At 53.9% G+C, this 23,995-nt stretch overlaps 1 protein-coding gene and 1 long non-coding RNA gene across 7 annotated transcripts in view; one reads left to right on the forward strand and one right to left on the reverse strand.

Moving 5' to 3' along the window:
* Positions 1–361: 361 nt before the first annotated feature.
* LOC113878235 lies at positions 362–9,149 on the reverse strand. Its single transcript, XR_003506946.1, has 3 exons — positions 8,904–9,149; positions 2,865–3,044; positions 362–1,191 (listed from the first exon to the last, which is right to left on the reverse strand). It is a non-coding gene; the product is annotated as an uncharacterized LOC113878235 (long non-coding RNA).
* Positions 9,150–9,237: 88 nt separating this feature from the next.
* RGS9 (regulator of G protein signaling 9) overlaps positions 9,238–23,995 on the forward strand; it is a 60,256-nt gene continuing 45,498 nt past the window's right edge. For 2 of the 6 annotated variants that reach the window (XR_003506947.1, XM_027519212.1), the window contains exon 1: positions 20,470–20,651. Coding sequence is in view for 3 of the 6 variants with exons in the window: in XM_027519212.1 (XP_027375013.1) it covers positions 20,595–20,651 (57 nt within the window). In the remaining 3 variants the exon portion in view is untranslated. Of the gene's footprint in view, positions 9,417–9,805; positions 9,879–20,468; positions 20,652–23,995 lie in introns of those variants that run through there. The other 4 variants (XR_003506948.1, XM_027519208.1, XM_027519211.1 and 1 more) reach the window with 3 other exon arrangements.

The raw sequence follows: 23,995 nt of genomic DNA on the forward strand, positions 1-23,995 counted from the left end.
CGGGCGTTAGGGGGCGGGGTGGGGGGGGAGAGCTGGGGGGCGTTAGGGGGCAGCGGGGGATGGGGGGGAGAGCTGGGGGGCGTTAGGGGGCGGGGTGCGGGGGGAGAGCTGGGGGGCGTTGGGGGGCGTTAGGGGGCGGGGTGGGGGGGAGAGCTGGGGGGCGTTAGGGGGCGGGGTGGGGGGGGAGAGCTGGGGGGCGTTAGGGGGCGGGGTGGGGGGGAGAGCTGGGGGGCGTTAGGGGGCAGCGGGGTTGGGGGGAGAGCTGGGGGGCGTTAGGGGGCAGCGGGGGAGGGGGGGAGAGCTGGCGGGGGGCGTCAGGGGGCGGGGGAGAGCCGGGGGCGGGGGAGCTGGGGGTGGGGGGGAGAGCCAGGGGGAGGCGTCAGGGGGCGCGGGGGCGGGGGAGAGCGGAGGGGCGAAGCCGGCTCGCAGGCCCGAGCCGGACTCCAGACTCCGAAGGGCGCGCGTTGCTGGGTGAGGACAGGGTCCCGTGCGGCTGGGGGTGGGCGGCTGACGCGGGGGCAGCAGGGTCCCCGGGGGCTGTGAAGCTGGGAAGGGGGGCACAGCACTGCGGGCTCTGAAGTCACTCACTTCAGACGAGAGACTGCCCGCGGGGGAGACACCTGGCAGTAGGAGGAAGCGGAGCGGCGGGGGTGGGGGAGCCCCAGGGGAGCGGGGCTTCCAGCCTGGGCGGGGTGCGCAGTGGGAGGCCCTGCGGGGGCTGCTGCTTGGAGTTCTTGGGCAGAGGGCAGTTCATTTAGAAAGGGGGTCCCATGGGGGTGGAGAGTGTGCGATGCAGGGGCCGGAAGGGGGTGCCAGGAAGTTGTGTCGGCCCCGCGCTCCCCCAGGGACGCCCACAGTGCAGTGGGGACCCGGGCCCCTGGGATCTGTGTCACACGCGGGCGCGGGCCAGCCCAGAGGAGGAAGGAAGCGCTCGGGTGAGGGGGGCGCTTCGGGGCCGCCACGGTCAGACCCGGGCCGGGAGAGGCCAGAGCCGACCGGAGGTCCAACATGAACCAAAGCCGCTCCCTGCGCTGACCGAGGAGGGCGGTTCGGGAGGGTGAGGGGGCAGCACTGGCTGGAAAATGGGCTCAGGTCCCCGTGGCCTTGGGGTGTCAGGCGGGGGGCGCCGTCCTCTCCCGGGAGGCAGTAGGGAGCCACAGAAGGTCTTTGCAGGAAGTATGCGGGCAGTCCCTGCGGAAGATAAATTCTCTGAGTTTGTATTAAAAACAAAATGCTTGGTGTCTGCAGGGCAGCCTTGGCTTTGGTCCCAGAAAAGCTGGCTACCCAAGGAGCGAGGAGGCAGGAGGATAGGACTGCTGCCCCCAAGGTCAAGGTGCTGCTCACGTTACTGGGGAGAGAGGGGGGCGGGGAGAGGGCGGGGGTGCGGGGCAGAGAGGAGGGAGGGGAGGGCGGGGGTGGGGGAGCGGGAGGACCGAAGTTCCCCGTCTAAATAAAGAAAGTGAAACTGGCGGTGGCCGTGAAATGGGCCCTCGCAGGTGTCTTCACTTCCTGCCGTCGGTCAGCTTCCTGAGCCCTCCAGAGGGGCTCTTCCCAGGAAGACCAGAGCCGGAAGGAAGCAGGGCAGGAACCTTGGAAAGTCCCTGACTAGGGAGCATCACAGTTAAAAGGACATGGAGACAGTGCTTTTCTCTCATAAGGGCGAGGCTGGAGACCTGAGCCTAGTCTGAGGGTCCAGCGGGCCTGCGGAAGCCGGAAGGAGACGGGATCTCCCGGCTGGCCCAGGGCAGGGCTTCTCAGGGCGGGCAGCGCTGGAGAGATGCTGGCTGTGGGAAGCCCCGGCTGGGGGGAAAGGGCTTGCCCGTGGGATGAGTCACCTCAGCCCCAGGACGGAGGGAGCAGAGGGCAGAGTCGGGGTGGGAGGTCGGGGTGGGAGCGGCCTTCAGCTCCCCGCGCCTCCTGTCTTTATTCCACAAGCCTCCGGTCTTTATTCCACAAGCGCTTCACTCGGGAGTCGCGGAGCCCCGCGGCGGTTCCTCTGGACTTCGGACCTGGCCTGCTGGGTTGGAATCTCTTCTCCACCCCTTCCTAGTTCTGGGCCAGGCCTCCTGCGGTGTCCAGGTTCTCTCTTGAACACGGAGCGGGTGGGGAGGGCATCCATGTGACCTGAAGACTAACTCTTTAAAACACACTTGGGACTTCCCTGGCGGTCCAGTGGTTAAGACTTTACCCTCCAACAAAGACGGTGTGGGTTTGATCCCTGTTGGGGGAGCTAGGATCCCACAGGCCTCAAGGCCAAACAAACCAAACTTAAAACAAAAGTAATATTGTAACACACTCAATAAAGACTTTAAAATAGTCCACATTTAAAAAAAAAAAAAAAACCTTTAAAAAAGGGCCTTCCCTGTATTAAATCCAGGAGCTCCAGTCCACCCCTTTCCCTCCTCCATCCCACTTCAAACTCACTCAAACTTCTTTTCCTAGATTACATGCGAAGTTCAAAAATTCGCTTCTATTTCTATATTTTCAGTAGTGAGCATATATTTACAGGGGAACAAGGAGACTTGTAAAATCAAAGACGTCAATTTTCTCAGAGTCCACCGGACTCCTGATTAAGGAAGGCAGAGTGTGATGTCTTCTGGGGAACAGGGGACAGGACAACGGGGTCCTGTTTGCCTTGGATCATTTCTAGCAGCTGTTTCTGGGAAGTGTGTGCCCCGGACCCACTGCAGGAGCGCTTCTCCTTAGAAGATGGAGGGGAATCATTCCTTATCATAGAGGGGCATCCTGGAGGCGACTAGGAGGTCCCACTTGGCTCAGATCATTCTACGTGGAATTCCTGAAGCCACATTCCCATGTTCCTACCCGCTTCCTCCATCCCTGACTCACTCACTCACCCACCTCACCTGGAAGCCATGGAGGTGCAGCTCAGGTTGAGAAATAGGATGTGCTGTTACTTCTGAACTGAGCTGATCCCTTTCGATAGACAGGCGTGATCTAATCAATTGCCTCGCAAGGAAAGCAAATTTTCATCAAACTCCAATGTATTTTCACCACACTGTTCTCCTTCTCTCATGCATCTTGGACTAAAATAAAACAATGTAGGTTCAACAAACATTTGGATGAATATAGTCACTTATCCTGAAGACCATTTCGACTGCACAGTTTTTCCTTTCTCCCCCCACCTTGTCCAATTCATCAAGCCAACTCCCATTCGCTACTCAAATACAATTTATTTCTATCCCAAGTCATTCCAAAAAGGACTTGTTGTGGCTGACCAAAAGACCAAAACCCAGAGAATGAAATCTCTGGGAGAAAAAAACACGAAAAATTGAACATTCATTCCAGTTCCTGCAAAAGAGCCTGATGCCAGATTTGTTCTGCTGCTCAGGGTGGGAAATGTCTGGGCGCACATCTCTTTTTGATCAAGAAAAAGGATACGTTGTGATTTCTGTCTTCAGGGAACTAAACTTGGAAGGAGATTTCTTTTGTGGTGTTTGTTAGAGAGACAGAATAGACACTGTCTTGACAGTAGTTTGGGGTCAAGTCAGATTTTTTTCGAAAAGAAATTCACGTGCTTTGTTCCTGTAATGACTTTTGGTACCCGCTGGAAACCCTCATACTGTAGATTTGCCCAGAGATGCTGATTCAACGTGGGCATTTGAAAGCACACTGGTGGAAGCTCAGACTGGCAAGAATTTTTGGAGGCAAATGTTATTTCGTAATGTATTGGCCATTATTTTATTTGGCATCTTTGAAAACATAAGCATTATGTCGTCAGTGTTGTCAGCTAGGTCATTATGATTTTTAATAGGATGCCATTGGGTGAATCCTGTGACATACAAGTGGGCACTAAGGAGGAGCTGGGACTGTGGTCATTTGGACATGAGTCCACTTAATCTTTGGGGCTTCCTTGGTGGCTCAGAGGTTAAAGTGTCTGCCTCCAATGCGGAAGACCCGGGTTCGATCCCTGGGTTGGGAAGATCCCCTGGAGAAGGAAATGGTAACGCACTCCAGTATTCTTGCCTGGAGAATCCCATGGACAGAGAAGCCTGGTAGGCTACAGTCTACGGGGTCACAAAGAGTCGGACACGACTGAGCAACTTCACTTTCACTTTCACTTTCCACTTAATCTAGTATTCATCCAAACTCTTGATTCATTTATACCATGCCTCTTTTCAGGCTTCCCTGGTGGCTCAGACGGTAAACAATCCTCCTGCAATGCAGGAGACCTGGGTTTGATCTCTAGGTTGGGAAGATCTCCTGGAAAAAGGAAAGGCTACCCACCCCAGTATTCTGGCCTGGAGAATTCCATGGACAGAGGATCCTGGCAGGCTACAGTTCATGGGGTCAGCTGCAAAGAGTTGGACAGGACTGAGCGACTTTCATTTTCACTTTATGCCTCTTTTCACAGTTCGATCAGTGAGGCATACAGGAGATGCTTAATATAAAACGTGTGTGTGTGCTTAGTCGTTCAGTTGTGTCCAACTCTTTTTGACCCCCTGGACTGGACTGTAGCCTTCCAGGCTCCTCTGTCCATGGGGATTCTCCAGGCAAGAATACTGGAGTGAGTTGCCGTGCCCTCCTCTAAGGGATCTTCCCAAACCAGCGATCCAATCCAGCTCTCTCGCATTGCAGGTGGATTTTTCACCATCTGAGCCACCAGGGAAGCCTCAACATAAAATGGTAAGCTATAAATTAGAAATCCAGGCAAGGAAGGCGTTCCCTGGGGGTCTAGTGGTTAGCACACAGTCTCACCCCAACCTGTTGAGTCAGAATCTGCATTTTTACAAGATCCCTGGGGGACTGCTATGTGCATTAAAGTTTGAGAAGGTTGAAGAGCGGACTCTGGGGAGTGCTGAACAACTCTGACCGGGGACTGGGATTCCCTGAGGTGATGAGTCTTGCGTGATGTACCCAGTGGGTCAGCCGTAGGTTTGCAATCAGCATCTAAGTGTCCTGAGTCCTAACTACGTTCCTTCTTCCCACCCTACCTCGTCCCCTTCATCTGGGAAATGAGGACGCTTGATGAGATCCTTGTTAGGGTAGTAAACTGTGGGGTGATGAGGGTGGCCATTCAATTTATCATCCGAGCAAGGTCGCCTTAGAGAGTGCCAGAGGACCGTGAGCGTCTTCAGGCTGACAGGCCACTCACAGTGACTCAGCTGGCCACTCTACGCACCTACGGTTCTCTCCTGGTCGACAGAGCCCTCTCACAGATGTTCAGCAATTTAAACAGCAGAAATATCCAGTGACCAGATGATCTTAACATTCTATCTTTTTAATAAAATCTGATTCTCAAGGAAACTACACACACACACAATCTCCTAATAGACAAGTCACCATCTAACCTAATTGAGAAAACAGAAAGCCTAAGGTAACAAACAAAAGAGTGGGGAAACAGGTTTGCCAATTATGAGATTCTGAAACCGTTCTGCTCTCCCCATCCCCGTGAGTCTGGGAGCCTGGCTGAAGCGGGGCTTTCCCGCCATCTGTTATGCTCCGTGGCCGCCGCCTGGCCGGGCTGACGTCACATCTGCTGGCTTTCGGCCAAGTCATCTCCCGATGAGTCAACCAGCCCTATTCCAGCACTTCAGCCTGGAGCTGAGATGTCAGAGCAGCTTGGCAGAACTCCGCTCTTCTGCTGGGATGGGAACCCGATTATCTAAAGCCCAGTTTGTTGACTGCTCCTCTGATGGCAGCTGCCCACGTCCCCTCTCTGCCACAGCGTCACCCGCCGCCCTCAGCTGCCCAGTTCTAGGCAAGTCCCCATTTTTCACGGAACCATGTTGCTGGAGCTGGGAGGGCTCACCCTGTCGGAGACTGGGAGCTCCAGTCGCCCCTTTACAGATGAAGAAATTGAGGATCAGGGGAGGGAAGTGGCTGTCAGATGAGACTGCTTTTATTCATTTTGTGCTCTTTCTATTATACTATCTTTAATGACACTAAGTAACAGTCACAACTGGCATCTGTTGGTTTGCATGCTGTCTATCACGTAGGCAGTCACTGTGCCATTCCCATTTCACAGAGGGGTTAAGTAACTTTCCCAGACTCACACAGTTCGTTGGTTGTAAGTAGCAGTGTGGAGATGTGACCCCACATAATCTGACTTCAGATGCTATTCTCTCACCTCCACTGACTGCTCCAAGAGTCCTCACGTTATTCTGGAAAGATACAGGACTCAGACGATGGGTGTAATGGAGCCACTAGAGACGGTGGTTTTCAACAGTCCCCCAAAACACGAGAAACTGTGGTTTATCTGACATTCACCACTTGTCAGTCACGGTTCTAAGTGTTTTTAAAACATTTTAAAATTTTATATGGGAGTATAGTTGATTTACAGTATTGTGTTAGTTTCAGGTATACAGCAAAGTGATTCAGTTATACATATATATGTCCATTCTTTTTCAGATTATTTCCCATTTGGGTTATTATAGATTATTGAGTATAGCCTCTGTTTGTGACCCCAGGAACTGTAGCCAGCCAGGCTCCTCTGTCAAGGAGTTTTCCAGGCGAGAATACTGGAGTGGGTTGCCCTTTCCTGCTCCAGAAGATCTTCCTGACCCAGGAATCGAACTTGCATCTCTCGTATCTCCTGCATTGGCAGGCAGATTATTTGCTCTTGCGCCACTTGGGAAGCCCTCATTAATACTCTCTGCTGTATACAGTAGGTTCTTGTTGATCATCTATTTTATTTATATGTAGTAGTGTGACCTAGGATAACCACGATGGTGTGGTCACTCACCTAGAGCCAGACATCCTGGAGTGTGAAGTCAGGTGGGCCTTAGGAAGCATTACTACAAACAAAGCTAGTGGGGGGATAGAATTCCAGCTGAGCTATTTCAAATCCTAAAAGATGATATTCTTAAAGTATTGTACTCAATACGCCACCAGATTTGGAAAACTCAGCAACGGCCACAGGACTGAAAAAGATCAGTTTTCATTCCAATCCCAGAGAAAGGCAATGCCAAAGAATTCAAACTACTGCACAATTGTGCTCATTTCACATCCTAGCAAGGTAATGCTCAAAAATTCTTCCAGCTAGGCTTCAACAGTACATGCACTGAGAACTTCCAGATACACAACCTGGATTTAGAAAAGGCAGAGGAACCAGAGATCAAATTGCCAACATCCACTGGATCATAGAAACAGCAAGGGAATTCCAGCAAAACATCTATTTCTGCTTCATTGACTATGCTAAAGCCTTTGTGTGGATCACAACAAACTGTGGGAAATTCTTAAAGAGATGGGAGTACCAGACCACCTGACCTGCTTCCTGAGAAACCAGATTGCAGGTCCAGAAGCAACAGTGAGAACCGGACATGGAACGATGGGCTGGTTCAAAATTGGGAAAGGAGTACGTCAAGGCTGTATGTTGTCACTCTGCTTATTTAACTTCTATTCAGAGTACATCACGTGAAATGCTGGGCTGGATGAAGCAGAAGCTGGAATCAAGATTGCCGGGAGAAATATCAACAACCTCAGATACACAGATGACACCACCCTTATGGCAGAAAGTGAACAGGAACAAAAGAGCCTCTTGAAGTAGGTGAAAGAGGAGAGTGAAAAACCTGGCTTAAAACTCAACATTCAAAAATGAAGATCATGGCATCCGGTCCCATCACTTCATGGCAAATAGACGGCGAAACAATGGAAACAATGTCAGATTTAATTTTCTTGGGCTCCAAAGTCACTGTGGATGGTGACTGAAGCCATGAAATTAAAAGACACTTGCTCCTTGGAAGAAAAGCTATGACAAACCAAGACAGTGTATTAAAAAGCAGTCATTACTTTGCCAACAAAGGTTCATATAGTCAAAGCTATGGTTTTTCCAGTAGTCATGTATGGATGTGAGAGTTGAACCATAGAAAAGGTTGAATGCCAAAGAACTGATGCCTTTGAACTGTGGTGTTGGAGAAGGCTCATGAGAATCCCTTGGACGGCAAGGAGATCAAACCAGTCAATCCTAAAGGAACTCAACCCTGAATATTGCATTGGAAGGACTGATGCTGAAGCTGAAGCTCCAATAATTTAGTCACCTGATGTGAAGAGTTGGCTCTTTGGAACAGACCTTGATGCTGGGAAAGATTGAGGGCAGGAGAAGGGGCGGCAGAAGATGAGATGGTTGGATAGCATCACTGACTCAAAGGACATGAATTTGAGCAAACTCCTGGAGACAGCAGAGGACAGAGGAGCCTGGTGTGCTGTGGTCCATGGGGTTACAAAGAGTTGGACATGACTTAGTGACTGAACAATGAGTGTGGACTTCCTGGTGGCTCAGCAGTAAAAAATCCATCAGCAATGCAGGAGATGAAGGTTTGATCCCTGAGTTGGGAAGATCCCCTGGAGGAGAAAATGGCAACCCACTTCAGTATTCTTGCCTGAAGAATCCCATGGACAAAGGAGCCTGGGGGGGCGACAGTCTATGGAGTCGCAAGAGTCAGACATAGCATATGCGCGCGCGCGTGCACACACACACACACACACAGTGTGTGTATGTTAATTCCACATTCCTCATTTTATCCCTCCCCCCCTTTCCCTTTTGGTAACCATCTTTGTTTTCTATGTCTATGAGTCGGTCTCTGTTTAGTAAATCAGGTTATTAGTATCACTCTTTTAGATTCCACATATGATATTTGCTAAATGCTTTTCATATGTATCAGCTCAGGTATCCTAAAACCAAAACCAAAACTCCCCTTCCCAAAGAAAAACTCACAAGGAGGGAGCAGCAATGGCACCACTGAGATGGGGAGAATGAAGCAGAGAAAGGTTACATAACTGGCTTGAGCACAGCGAGTGGCCATCTTGGGGTTCAGAGCCAGTCCACCTGGCAGGGGAGCTGCATTCCTCCCAGCTAACCACACTCCACTGCCGGTTCACCGGGTTATTCATTCTGTCCTCGCAGAGCCCGACACACAGACAGGTGTCACTTTCCATCCACTCACTTTTCTCCAGCGAGATGAGGAGACAGACGCTCAGAAAGTTCAAGCAGCTTGCTAAGGCCATGCAGGGAGCTGATGGCAGCCCAGCTAGGGATCCAAGTGCCGGGGCGCACTGTTCACGCCCCTGGGCCTTGGTGCTCGGTCCGAGCTCGCCCTGGACCACAGAGCATGCGGGCGCCCTGGACCACAGAGCATCCTGGCGCCCCGGGCGCACCTCACCTGCGGCGTCCCCGGCCCGCCGGCCCGACACTGCCCCCTAGCGCCAGGTGGGTGCCAGCGCAGCGCTCGCCCGGGCGGGCGCGGCGCGCTGATTGGCCGGCGCGGATTCGGGCTCCCGGGGGCGCGGGTCGGGGGCTCGGCGGGCAGCCTCGCTCCGCCTGGGCTCGGGACCGCGGGCGCGCTTTCCGGGGGCTTCCCCTTCCGTCCCGTGCGTCCCGGTTCTGAGTCCCAGGGGCCAGGATGACTATCCGACACAAAGGCCAGCAGTGCAGGCCGAGGATGGCGTTTCTGCGGAAGGTGAGCGCGGTGCCATCCGCCGGGCCCGGGAGGGGCGCGGGGACCACCTCGGGGAAGTGCCGGCGGGGACGTGGGCTGGGCTGGGGGCGGGCCTGGTGGGGTGGGGGGAGTCCTTTGTGGTCTTAGTAACCTCAGTGATCTAAGCTTCCACGCCGCCTCTTGGTCCATGTTGGAGTACACGGGCCCGGCTGTCCTGAGGATGTCTACACGCCACACTTGCTCCGAGAAGCTTCCAGTGACCCACGGGGGGAACCTGCATAGGAATGCACCTGGCATTGCGCTCCTTTCTTTCCCTGGATCGGGCCCCCAGCCCTTACGGCCACTTCTGCGCATCAGACTGCCCACCGGACACTATAAAGATAGGTGTGACTAGTGTCCCCATTTTACAGGGAAGGCGACTGAGGCGAGTGAGGACCAACACTGGAAGAACTGTCGGTGTGACACAACAGTCTCCTTACAACGGTAGGAACATGATGCAGTGTCTGCTGGGAAGGGGCTTCCGGTTCTACTCCAGGAGCCGGGGAGCACCGCGGAGAAGCGTGCCTTGAATGTGAGACCCAAGCATGCTACATCGGGCTCTGCTGGGCCCAGGAGAGGCAGAATGAAGACCCAGGGGATGCGTCTTGTCTGTAGGGAGCCCTCTCCGGTTGGTGGGAGCTCCCCCTAGCTAAGATCTCTGTGGAGAGTGTCAGCCACCTAATGTGAGAAGCATTGTGAGCAGTGGGGGGTGGGCGGGATGTTGAAGCCATCCCTTCTGATACTTTTGGTGACTGTCTGGATTCCTTGAAACATTTGCGGTCACACCTCGGTGAGCCGGAATCTGGGAGTGGTAGCGCCAGGGCTGCCTGAGGGGTCAGACAGGCCAATGATGACGTCTTGTTACAGCTCGGAGGCTGTGGTCTGGTCATCTCTGTGTGTCTGCCTGTCTGTATGTTGTGGAAGGGGTCTTCAGGAGGGATGGCACAGGGCACAAAGGTGATGGGGGGCCCGGAGAAAGGCCGCAGCAGCAGCCCCTGTGGAGAGCTTTAAAGTCTAGGCGGGTTTCTGTTGTTGGTGGACAGTTTCTGTTTAAGAAAAGATCAAGATGGCTCTGAGATCCTAGGCGTCAGTCATATATATGTATAATTTTTTTTTTGCGCTTCGGATTGATAACTTTTTTATATTTTTTTGTTTATTTCCAGGTCTTAGTTGTGGCATGCGGAATCTTCTAGTTTGCATAGGAACTCTCTAGTGGAGGCATGTGGGATCTAGCTCCCTGATCAGGAGTGTCACACAGGATCAGGCCCCTGCATTGGGAGTGCAGAGTCTTAGCCACTGGACCACCTGGGAAGTCTCTGACTAGAACTTTTTAAAGGGAACCATTTAAGTGGTTCCTTTAGAGTTTGGTTGGCATGGGTGTGTCCTCTGGAGCCAGGTTATCTCTGTGGGAACTGTGTAGGTTTCTGGCCGTACAAGATGGAGGGGCAGACAAAGGAACAAGGACACAGTCATGTCTTGTTACTGTCGTCCTTTGACAGGTCTTGCTTGAAAGTGCAAGTTTAGTAACATACTATTAATAGTAAGTCACTTCAAAGCTCCCCTTGATAGAGGTTTGGGCCAAAACTGCCTCATTGATTCTGTTGTTATTTCAGTATCTACATCATCGTGAATAAAGCTGAAGAGGTTCCTTGTACCCAATTTTATTCTATAATGTTAGGGCAAGTTTCCAGTGAAAGTTACTTCATGCACACATACAACAGTTCTTGAGTGTTTCTTAGCAACCTTCTATTTATCAGAGGAAATGTTAATCATGTTTTACTAAAGTAGGTCCTTGAACAAATTTCCGAGGTTTGTCATTAAGAAGCCCTGAATTGTTGAATTTCCACTTGGAACAATTTGTATTTTTTCCATGTAATTGTTTCTATATTTTATAAATAATTCATTGATAACACTGGCTCAATGATGTTGAGACGGTATCTATTCATGATATATGTAGGAGGAAGGGCAAGGAGGGTCCACTTCCTTCTCCAAATGTTAACGGCTCGTAGTACTTCATTATTTATGGACTGATTTCTCAATCGTCTGTAAAACTGAAACCATCCTACGGAAATCCAGTCAGATGATTTTCAAAACAGGGGTTTCAAAATGTCGTTTGAGAAGTGAGAGTGACTCTTGCACAGGTCTGTACTCAGGTGAATGATTTATGTCAGTGTCCCCAAAAGTGTGTTCTGGGAAAAAAACACCAGTTGGTGGTGGGGAGAGAGGTGGCTATTAACAGGGTGTTACCCCGAAGTCTCTGAGGTCAAATGCTTGAAAACCACTCAGCTAAACAAAGTCAGCTGAGCTCCATTACTGCAGAGCTTCTCAGAACAGTTTAATATTCTATCAGTAACTGTGGCAAGAGACTGGAGCTCAGATCCCAAACTTACTTGTCCATCTTTTATTGTCCCCTCAGGAACACACTGTGTGAAAGCTTCTTTATGTGAAATATTCCCCAATGCAGCCTGACAGTGTCAGAGAAGGTGAATCTGGTTCACTGAAGAATGCATGCCACAGTAGTCACACGCAGCACGACAGGGTCCCATACAGGAGGCCAGGGTCACACAGGACAGGGTCAGAGTAGGACAGGGTCTCATAGGAGGACAGGGTCTCACAGTAGGGCAGGGTCACATACAGGAGAGGGGCACATACAGGACAGGGTCACACAGTAGGACAGGGTCCCATACAGGAGGCCAGGATGACACAGTAGGACAGGGTCACACACAGGGCAGGGTCAGAGTAGGGCAGGGTCTCACAGTAGGGCAGGGTCTCACAGTAGGATAGGGTCACACACAGGACAGTGTCACACAGTAGGTCAGGGTCACACAGTAGGTCAGGGTCACACACAGGACAGGGTCACACACAGGACAGTGTCACACAGTAGGTCAGGGTCACACACAGGACAGGGTCAGAGGAGGGCAGGGTCTCACAGGAGGACAGGGTCACATACAGGAGGCCAGGATGACACAGTAGGACAGGGTCACACACAGGGCAGGGTCAGAGTAGGGTGGGGTCTCACAGTAGCGCAGGGTCTCACAGTAGGACAGGGTCACACAGTAGGTCAGGGTCACACAGTAGGTCAGGGTCACACACAGGACAGGGTCAGAGGAGGGCAGGGTCTCACAGGAGGACAGGGTCACATACAGGAGGCCAGGATGACACAGTAGGACAGGGTCACACACAGGGCAGGGTCAGAGTAGGGCAGGGTCTCACAGTAGGACAGGGTCACACACAGGACAGGGTCACATACAGGACAGTGTCACACAGTAGGTCAGGGTCACACACAGGACAGGGTCACACACAGGACAGGGTCACATACGGGACAGTGTCACACAGTAGGTCAGGGTCACACACAGGACAGGGTCAGAGGAGGGCAGGGCCTCACACTAGGACAGGGTCAGAGGAGGGCAGGGTCTCACAGTAGGTCAGGGTCACACACAAGGCAGGGTCACATACAGGACAAGGTCAGAGTCGGGCAGGGTCTCACAGGCGGACAGGGTCACATACAGGAGGCCAGGATGACACAGGAGGACAGGGTCCCACACAGGACAGGGTCTCACAGTAGGACAGGGTCACACAGTACGTCAGGGTCACACACAGGGCAGGGTCAGAGTAGGACAGGGTCTCACAGTAGGTCAGGGTCACACACAGGACAGGGTCAGAGGAGGGCAGGGTCACACAGGAGGTCAGGATCACATACAGGGCAGGGTCCCACACAGGACAGGGTCAGAGTAGGACAGGGTCTCACAGTAGATCAGGGTCACACAGTAGGTCAGGGTCACATACAGGACAGGGTCAGAGTAGGGCAGGGTCTCACAGGAGGACAGGGTCTCACAGTAGGACAGGGTCACACACAGGACAGTGTCACACAGTAGGTCAGGGTCACACACAGGGCAGGGTCACATACAGGACAAGGTCAGAGTCGGGCAGGGTCTCACAGGAGGACAGGGTCACACAGTAGGTCAGGGTCACACACAGGACAGGGTCAGAGGAGGGCAGGGTCACATACAGGAGGCCAGGATGACACAGTAGGACAGGGTCACACACAGGGCAGGATCAGAGTAGGGCAGGGTCTCACAGGAGGACAGGGTCTCACAGTAGTTCAGGGTCACACACACAGGACAGGGTCACATACAGGACAGGGTCAAAGTAGGGCAGGGTCTCACAGGAGGACAGGGTCTCACAGGAGGACAGGGTCTCACAGTAGGTCAGGGTCACACACAGGACAGGGTCAGAGGAGGGCAGGGTCTCACAGGCGGACAGGGTCACATACAGGAGGCCAGGATGACACAGGAGGACAGCGTCTCACAGTAGGACAGGGTCACACAGTACGTTAGGGTCACACACAGGGCAGGGTCAGAGGAGGGCAGGGTCACACAGGAGGTCAGGGTCACACACAGGGCAGGGTCACACAGGAGGTCAGGGTCACACACAGGGCAGGGTCAGAGGAGAGCAGGGTCACACAGGAGGTCAGGGTCACATACAGGGCAGGGTCCCACACAGGACAGGGTCAGAGTAGGACAGGGTCTCACAGTAGATCAGGGTCACACAATAGGTCAGGGTCACATACAGGACAGGGTCAGAGTAGGGCAGGGTCTCACAGGAGGACAGGGTCACATACAGGGCAGGGTCTCCAGTAGGTCAGGGTCCCACACAGTAGGACAGGGTCCCACACAGGACAGGGTCAGAGTAGGGCAGGGTCTCACAGGAGGACAGGACGATAAGACTGCAGGAGGAGGCCTCACACAGGAGGCCAGGATGGCTACGCCCACGCTCCTCACAGCTGAGGGCACTCAGCCCGGGCGGTCAGCGGTGCCGGCGGCCAGCCGCTACCCGGAGGAGGAAGAAGCTGGGTTCCGAACGGGTCTCCCCGCCAGGCCCACTTCCGGGCGGGGGCTCGGTTCTGAGCGCCAGCCCGCGCCGAGCGGGGGGCCCTTCCGGGGCGCCGGCAGGGCCTTCCCCCGACACCTGCACGCGTGTGTCTGTTACTTGATGCGTTTTACACGCGCGGCCGGTCCGACACAGCACGACGAGCCCTAGCTCGCGTCCTTTTAGGTCGGGTTTTCACCCTTCTTGTCCACAAACCAGTCGCCTCGAGGGGCTGAAACGAGGAGACAAGTCCACAGCGCTGGGGGTCGACGGGCCGACCCCGAGCCAGGCCCTCGGGAAGGGCCGCGGGAGCTGGGGGGCAGACCCACCCTCACTAGCGCGCGCCCCCCAGGCTCGGGCAGGCGCAGGGAGGGGCCGGGCCGGAAGTGGCTGCCGCCGGAAGTGGCCGCCGCCGGAAGCCCGCCGGCGGGGCCTGCCCTTCCTCTCTAGGGGTGGGGCGGTACCCCCGTCTCTGTGGTCCGGGCGCGGCGGGCGGCGGAAGCGGACGCGGCGCGGGGCTCTGCGTGGGGCCCTTCCCTGCCCTTTGGCACCTGTGCGCGCCTGGCGGCGCAGCTGGCAAGAGTCGGGAATTGCCCTCATCACGACGTTAAATGTGGAGCTGCGGGAACGCGCCAGGGCCCCGTTTCTCACAGCGCGGCCATAGGGGCTCTATCGAAGTGAAGTCTGGCGCCCATTCGCTCACACTTGACTTGTTTTTTTTTTAAAGCGGTCTCACCCTTGAAGTAAGTTTTGGGCCTGAAGCCCGGCCTGGCCGCTGGACCCGCGGCTCCTGTGTCCCTCCGGGTTCGGCCCTCCGGCGCCCTGGGTCTGCGGGGCCCACAGACAGACCTTCCTTCTCTTCCCCTCGGGCCCACTGGTTCGCCTGGGTTCAGAGGCTCCTGTTAGCACCCTCTTACTTGGATTTTCTGGTCCAAGAAGAGAACAGAAACTATACAAATACAGAAGCTAGGAAAAGTAGAATCGTCTAGGTTTAAAAAACTTCACAGCATCCAACACAAACATCCAACATCTGTGGAGGATTCATCCTGGGCAGACAATCAGAGAAGTGGAGGGGAGAGGAAAACCTGCGTTTCTGAAGTGATCCTCCCACGAACGTCTGTTGGGTTTGCTCGCCCAACACCCAGTTTTGTTTGTTGCAGTTTTAAAGTGATGATTTTTCTGTGGAAACCAGCTAGCTCTCAGTCGTCTGAGGTGGGCGCAGGACCCAGGCGTGCCAGGTGGGAGCGCCCCAGCACGTCAGGGGGGCGAGGTTTGAGGTCAGAGGCTGGGCTGCCCAGGTCCCAGTCCTGGGTGCTACCTCATAGGGGTACTAAGAACCTCAGCTTATTATTTGTCCTCTACTCGTTTTTTAAGAAAAACCTTGTTTTAAATTGTAGTACAGTTGGTGTGCAATGTTGTGTTCATCTCAGGTGTACATCAAAGTGAATCAGCTAAACACATGCACATACCCACTCTTCCTCGGAGTCCTTCCCCAGGTAGGCCGTTGCAGTGTTAGAGTTCCCTGTACTATACGGTAGGCCTGTGGTCATCTATTGTGTTGCTTTTATTTTGAATTGGAGTATAGCCACTTAACAGTGTTGTGATAGTTTCAGGCAGCAAAGGGACTCAGCCGTACACGTACATGCGTCCATTCTCCCCCAAACTCCCCTCCTGACCAGGCGGCCACAGAACACTGAGCAGAGTCCCCTGTGCGGTACAGCAGGTCCTTGCTGGTTATCCGTTTTATATGTAGTGGTGTGTGCATGTTACTCCCAACCTCTTAGTTTACCCCCCATTTTCCACTCTGTTTACCCATTTGTTCACTGGGGGTATTTTGTTTTATTGGAGTATGATTGCTTTACCACACTGGGGGCATTCATAACAGGCGTCTACTCCGAGACTGTACCACACACTTGGGGGATAGGGCAGGTGTACTAAGGCCTGTTAGTACAGGCCATGATGAGTTCATCTCAGCGTGCTCTCTTCAGCTTTCTGTTTTTTCCTTTTCGTTTTTGCCTCCCACGATCCCACATCATCCACTGCATTGCCCCAGAAGTTTATTTTTCGTCCTTTTTTACCTACGGGAGACACCCTCAAGACAGAACCATGTCTTCCGTGCATGCTCAGTCGTACCCATCTCTTCCCGACCTCATGGCTGGTAGCCCACCAGGCTCCTCTGTCCGTTGGATTTTTTTTCCCAGGCAAGAATCCTGGAGTGGGTTGCCATTTCCTTCTCCAGGGGATCTTCCTGACCTAGGGATCGAACCCTCGTCTCCTACTTGGCAGGCAGGTTCTTTACCACTGAGCCCCCTGGGAAGCCAGGACCGTGTCTTACTCACCATTATACCATGCGCTTGACACGGTTCCCACCCCAGAAATGGTGCTCGGTCAAGTCTGTCGAACAAAACTGAATACTCCCTGACACAGAGCGGAGAGCACTGGACCAACGAGTGAAAGTGTAGTGAATCCTAGAGGAGGGACAGCGGGGAGATGGTGACAACCTCATGAAACTGGGGCCACTTTCTTACCGAAAACGCCACGATCCCTGGAGACTGCAGACTCCATTTCTTCGTGCTCTGGACTTGCTCTCGTATGGAGGGCAGGTGCTGGTGATCAGCAATCTACTGGTACCCAAGCCTGGCTTTCTGAACGACTGCTGCTTTTTTTCTGCCTTAGAACCCATTTCTTCTCTTGGGGACTGGCAGGGAAAATGACCACTGCCTTCAAAGAAATCAAATCTACCCTCAAGATATCAGATATTGCCCTGTGAGCCCAATAATCAGGTGCAAACGTTCACACACATGATGCAGAGTGGAGAGTGAGCCTCCTTAGGCACGGACGAGATGGATCCGGGCAGCCAGAAAACCCCTTTTAAAAAAAAATTAGTTTTCTTTATTTGTATTTGTTTTGGGCTGTGCTGGGTCTTCGTTGCTGTGCAGGCTTGTCTCTAGTTGCAGAGAACCGGGGCTGCTTTCTGGTTGCAGGGTGCAGGCTTCTCGCTGCGGTGACTTCTCTTGTGGAGAGCGGGCTCAATCAGTAATTGTGGAGCATGGGCTCAGTTGCTCCACAGCATGTGGGCTCTTCCTGGATCAGGGATCAAACCCGTGTTTCCTGCATTGGCAGGTGGAATTTTTTTTTTTTTTTTCTTTTTTACCACTGAGCCACCAGGGAAGTCCCCAGAAAACCCTTTCTCACGGATGATTGCCCAGCCTCCAGTGGTGATGCTGGGTGAGTGATATCACCATCTGTTTCTCTGTTGAACAAGACTCACGTGGAGCCACATGGTCTGAGACTCAGTAATTCTTAGAGTCAGAACAGACGCAAGCGCTGAGTGTAGATCTCATTCACAACATCCAGTACCATGGCCACTTAAGCTGTGAATATTCCCGTGACTCCTGGTTCCCTGGTCCATGAAATAACCTATGTAGTTTATGGAATATTCTAGTTGCTAGAAAGTTTTTCAAATCTTTGGTGAAAGATTTCACCAAATCTTTATGCAATGGTGCCCTAATTCAGATTTTGCTAGTTCTTAGCAAGCTTCGGTGCTGCAAAATGAATCCAGCAAATACAAAGGACCTTCACCTCCCGTCCAGTAGCCCTGTGGTCACTGATGGCACAACAGTAGGGTATTGATACCACGGGAATCGGCGATGCCACAATCAGATCTGCCTCCTGCCAGAACCAAAGCCCAGAACCCGCCGCTCACAAGCTGCAGGCTGACCGTGTCCTCGGCGAAACTCAGAATACGAGGGGGTGTAAGGTGTGCAGCAGTTATCTCCCCCAGATCTGCAAGGAAAAAGTGCCACATGGGTGGCATCTACTCCGTGCTGAGGGAGGAGGGTGGAGGGAGACGTGAGCAGAACATGCAACAGGGGAGAAGATTTGGAGGGGAGAAAACCCACCACGTGCTGGAGAAAAAGTAAAATTCAGGGCTGCTGAAAGGGAGAGACTCCATGTCGAGGGGCAGTGAAACTACAGCTGACAATTCAGATCAGGCCAGACTGAGGGAGGATGAGCCTTTTCAGGGAGCTGATGGAGCCACTGATGATTTTTTTTTTTTTTTTGCCACTGATGATTTTTAAGGAAGGGAGGGGGCCTTATAAGAGCAGGACCTGGGGAAAACTTTCTCTGACCTTGCACTTTAAAAATTGAGATGTAACTCACATACTATAAACTTCACCCTTTTAAAGCACACCGTTCAGTCATTTTGTCTACTCACAAGGTGGTGTGACTATTAACTTCTGTCTAGTTCCAGGACATTGTCATCAGCCCCGAGAGGAAACTCAATACTCATTAGTGGCCACTCTCTCCTCCACTAAATATGTGTACTTTTTACAAAACACCAAATTTGGTAACCTGTGAAGTGACTTGAATTTTGAACCCAGGAGGATTTATGTGTTCCAAACATAAAGAGGAAAAGGGACAGTGGCTTTTCTGAAAAAGAAGTGGCTTTTCCAAGGTTGTGTTGATATAACCAGAAATCATCTATCTATCCATTCATCTAACCATCCGTCTGTGCCATCAATGTTCTATCTAACTAGTCTATCTTTCCGTCCATCCATCCATCCATCTATCCATCCATCCATCCATCTATCCATCCATCCGTCCACCTACCCAGAAAGAGCAGAGAGAGTGAGAGAGAAGGCAGTATTAAATCCACATATGGGAGCAAAGAGCGTGGGTGGAGCTGATCCTCAAAACCAGCATATGGGAGACATGGCAGCTCTGGATGTTAGAAGACAAGTCTTGCAGGGATTATGTTTTTACCTGCAGGCATCTCCCGTATCAGCCGTCTTCCTGTACGCTTCCAGACACTGCCATTCCCGGGGAATCCAAGAGAGAGCAGAAGGCGCAGAAACTTGGAAAATCCCTTGCTCTGGAAAGCCCTAAGGAAGACCCTTGCTTTCCATGGCCCTCTGGGCTCTTCTTTGATGACAGAGGTGGCGGCTGGGGCCCAGGCCTGTGGAGCCTGAGCGACCCCACAGTCAGGGGTGGCATCTGAGCGTCAGGAGTGGGGCTCCCTCTTGCCCCACCCCCCATCCCATGTGGCAGGAATGGTTGGGGCATGTCCACGATGGCATCCAATCTTCAGCCACGTGGAGCCTTGGGCTGGCTGGTCTGAGGGCAGCAGGGCCTCGATATGTAGGGATGCTAAATCCCACCCTGTCAGCCTTCGGGCTGATCGAGCTGTGTATTTTCCTTCACATGTTAGAGTCTCGAGACTTCAAGACTGGAGAGTAATTCTGAGTTCATTGAGCCCGACTCTTTCTTATTACTCCTGAGAAAACAGAGACTCAGAGAGATTATGTAACTTGATCAAATCCACCTCTCCCACTAATCGAAGTGTCAGAAAAGCGGGGTGGGGGTGGGTAGGGGGTGTCAGCGAGAGGGACAAAGGCCACAAGGAGATTTTGGGGGGTAACGTGCTCCCTGACTTGACTGTGGGTGTAGTTTCCTGGGTGGATACATACACTGAAGCCCATCAGGTTGCTCACTTTAAATTCCTGCACTAATGTATGTCAGTTCTCACTCCGTAAGGCTGCTGGAAAAGAGTCACCCATCCGGGGAGGGGCACAGCAGGGGCTAGCCAGGAGGTTCACGCTTCCCTGAAACCCAGCGCTGTCTAAAAAGCAAAGCCTATTTGAAGTCGTGAAAATGCCTTTTCCCATAAAGTAATTTTTCCCTTTTTTAAAATTAAAAAAAATTTTTTTTAATTGATGTGTAGTTGCTGAACAATATTATATAAGTTACAGGTTGCAGTATAGTGACACAATTTTAAAGATTACACTCCAATGGTGGTTTCTATAAAATATTGGCTATATTCCCCGTGCTGTGCATACATCCTTGTTTTACACCTAATACTAATACCTCTTACGCCCCCCTTCTCCCTCTTCCTCCTCGCCGCCCGCCGCCCTCCGCCCCCCACCCCGCCACCCGCCCCTTGTTTTACCTCCCAGCGAAGTCCCATCCTGCCTAAGGGCTCGCCCTGGACCACAGAGCATCCCGGCGCCCTGGACCACAGAGCATCCTGGCGCCCCGGGCGCACCTCACCTGCGGCGCCCCCGGCCCGCCGGCCCGACACCGCCCCCTGGCGCCAGGTGGCCGCCAGCGCAGCGCTCGCCCGGGCGGGCGCGGCTCGCTGATTGGCCGGCGCGGATTCGGGCTCCCGGGGGCGCGGGTCGAGGGCGAGGCGGGCAGCCTAGCTCCTCTCGGGCTCAGGGCCGCGGGCGCGCTCTCCGGGGGCTTCCCCTTCCGTCCCGTGCGTTCCGGTTCTGAGTCCCAGGAGCCAGGATGACCATCCGACACCAAGGCCAGCAGTACAGGCCGAGGATGGCGTTTCTGCGGAAGGTGAGCGCGGTGCCATCCGCCGGGCCCGGGAGGAGCGCGGGGACCACCTCGGGGAAGTGCCGGTGGGGACGTGGGCTGGGCTGGGGGCGGCCCGGTGGTCGGTTATCGCTCCTTGATGTTATTGAGTGACGGTTTGCCGTGTGTGTGTGTGTGTGTGTGTGTGTGTGTGTGTGTGTGTGTGTGTCTGTGTGTGTCGTGTGTGTGTGTCTGTGTGTGTCTGTGTGTCTGTGTGTCTGTGTGTCTTAGTCTGTATTGGTTAGGTTTCCTTGTAACCTGTTTATAGTGGAGAGTCTGCAGCGGGGCGGTGATCAGCTGGAGGCTGAAAACAACCTGTTACTCGGGAGAGGAGGCGCGGCTGGGTCATTTCTGAGACAGTCTCCAGACGTTGTTGGAAGGCGCCCAGAGAGTAAATGAACATGTTTACAGTTTTCTGATTCAAAGCGGCAGTATTTAAAGTGTGTGTGTGTTTGTGTGTGTGGTTAATGTGTACATACAGAAATGGTGTGATTTGTAAGCTAGAGAGACACCCTGCTTCCAGCATCCCTGGGTTGCTCCTTCAAGTGCGTGTATTCGTGGTTCTCGGCTCTCTAGGCCGGCCGCAGAAGTCAGGACCCTCCTGTTGCAAGGGCTTTCTCAAACCAGGTGGCCAGGCACTGGGTGTCCATCCTGGGGACTTGTGCCAGGTGGAGCGCATCTTGTGGGGTGATATATTTGGGGATGAAGTGGCTCATTTTGTTCTGGGCTCTTAGATAAATGGTATTGGAGGAGGTTGGCAGAGGCTTCTGTCCTGGATCACTCGCCCGCACCCGCTCCCATCTGCAGTGAAGTGTCCTCTGTCTTAGGCTTATCCTGAGAATTAGCTGAATCCTTTGTGACGGTAAGAGCTGCCCTGAACCCTTGGAGCTCAGCAAGCTATTGTTGTCAAAACTGCCCTGATCTGTCTTGCAGTGTTAAAAGCTGGGCAGTTTGGGCTACGCTGGGCCACTGGTCACCCCTGGTCCACTTAGTTCAGTAAGCTTGTGCGTCTGCCAGGTGTAGAGGTGTGAGGGTATACAGCAGAGGTGCAGCGTCGTCTCCCTGGGGAAGAGCATACGTTAGAGAGTTGTTTAGTCAGTGGCTCAGTCGTGTCTGACTCCTTGCGACCCCATGGTCTGCAGCATGCCAGGCTCCTCTGTCCTTCACCGTCTCCTGAAGTTTGCTCAAACTCAAGTCCGTTGAGTCGGTGGTGCTATCTGGATCCCCAGGTGGTGCAGTAGTCAAGAATCCCCCTATGAATGAAGGAAACCAGGGTTCCATCCCTGGGTCAGGAAGATCCCTTGGAGAAGGACGTGACTACCCACTCCACAGTTCCTGCCTGGGAAAGCCCGTGGACAGAGGAGCCTGGCGGGTTGCAGTCCATGGGGTCCAAGAGTTGAGCACCACTGAGCACACACACGCTGAAGAACGGCATTTAGGGAAACCCAGGGCTTGGATGTGGGGATCGTGCGGGGACGTGGGGGAGCCCTCAGGGAGTGGGGAACTAGCTTGGGCGGCGAGAAGTTGATGATGGAAGGGCTGGTGGTGAAGGAGGGCTCAGGGTCCGCACACGTCTTGCGGAGGTTGGGGGTTTGATGCTTTCTGTGTTCAGTGAGGAGCTGCTCGACAGTTTAAAGTTGGGGAGGAATAAAACCCGTTGGTTCCCATGTTAGAAAAACGATTCTGGTTAGAGGGGAGGAGGGCCTCTCTACTCTGGTGGCACTTTCAAAACTATGGCCATCAGATCACCAGCCTTAGAGTTTCTGATTTACTTAGGAGGTAATTAAGTCGTTAAATCTGTGGAGCCCAAACATCGGTGTTTCTGAAAAAAAAAAAAGAAGAAGCTTCCCAGGTGATTTGAATGTTCGGTGAAGAGAAAAGGCCACAGGACATTGAATGACATCTGGGGACGTTGTGGGGAAGGGGCTGCTCCTGGCATCTCTGGGGGGAGGCAGGTGCTGCTAGACCCCCAGGCGCACAGGGCCTCTGGCCCCGCATGTCAGCAGCAGCAGCGCTGGAGGGCGCCCTGGAGGCGGGGGACCTGCCAGGCGCAGGCAGAGACAGGCGGCCAAGCCTGGGGGTCGGCGGAGGTTACACGTTTCCCGGAGGCCAGGTCCACTGGGCGAGTGGGAGACTCGGCAGAAACAAATGCAGAGCCCGCAGCAGCTGGCGGGGCCCTGGGGGTGCCTCCCAGGTGTCTGTCAGGTGGGCAGAGCAGGTTTTGGGGAGGGGCCTGTCTGGGAGTGGTGCCCCCAGGGGTTGGAGAGCCGTAGGCGACGTGATCCAGTGTCTACTGGCCCTTGGCGGGAGAGCTCCTTCGTCCCCTGTTGGCAGACAACTCCGAGGTGCCGCTGACTTGCCCGTTGTCTGTGCAGAAAAGGGCTGATGATTATCGTCCCCTGGGGAACCTTCTCGGGCTCCGAGGAAAATTCCAGCTCGTGATCTTGCCCTGTGAATGACAGCTCCCTCCTGCAGGAGTGGCGTGGGCGTGGGAGGTGGGCTGCCGTTCCTGCTCCTGGTGACACTGGAGTTCCCTGTCACGCCTGCAGTCACGCCCAGCACGTGGCCTCCAACGCCCCCATCCTGCCTCCAGCTTGGGGTCACCCGGGGTCAGGCGAGGCCCGGGTCCCCCTCCAACTTCTTGCTCCCCAGGATCGTGGGGGGCTGAGCCTGGGGGGCTTGAACGGGGCTGATGTCTGGGGTGCGGGTGGCCATCCCCTCTGGCCTCTGGGCTCCCAGGCATAGGGAGGAGCAGAGGGGAATTGGCAGCAGTTGAAGCTGAAAGGTGGGGCCTCTCACCTGCTGAGGACCTGGGGTGTGGCTCAGATGGCCCCATCTGTGATGGGCACGGGGCCTTCTTGCCGGAGGCAGAGCTGGAAGCCGGGTCTGCATGGCTGTGCTGGGCCACGACAGCAGAGGCGCGGCCCGGAGTGCACGCCCCGGCTGAGGTGTGCGCAGTGGTCTCCGGGTGGCTCTGCGGGGCCCGTGGGGCCGTGCTCTGCTGGCGTCCTCACGTGGCGCCCCGTCCCCCCGGCCGGTGTGTGTGTGTGTGTCAGTCGCTCGGTCGCGTCCGACTCTTTGCAACCCCGTGGACTGTAGCCCACCAGGCTCCTCTGCCCCTGGGGTTTCCCAGGCAAGAATACAGGAGTGGGTTGCTGTTCTCCTTCTGAGAAGATCCTTCTCCAGGGGATCTTCCCGACCCAGGGATTGAACTTGTGTTTCTTGAGCATCTCCTGCATTGCAGGCGGATTCGTTACCGCCTGAGCCACCAGGGAAGCCCCTCTGTGTGTGTCTGAGTCCTTACCTCGTCTCTTCAGTGGACACCAGCC

This window comes from Bos indicus x Bos taurus, chromosome 19, assembly GCF_003369695.1.
Source record: "Bos indicus x Bos taurus breed Angus x Brahman F1 hybrid chromosome 19, Bos_hybrid_MaternalHap_v2.0, whole genome shotgun sequence".
Lineage (NCBI taxonomy): Eukaryota > Metazoa > Chordata > Mammalia > Artiodactyla > Bovidae > Bos > Bos indicus x Bos taurus.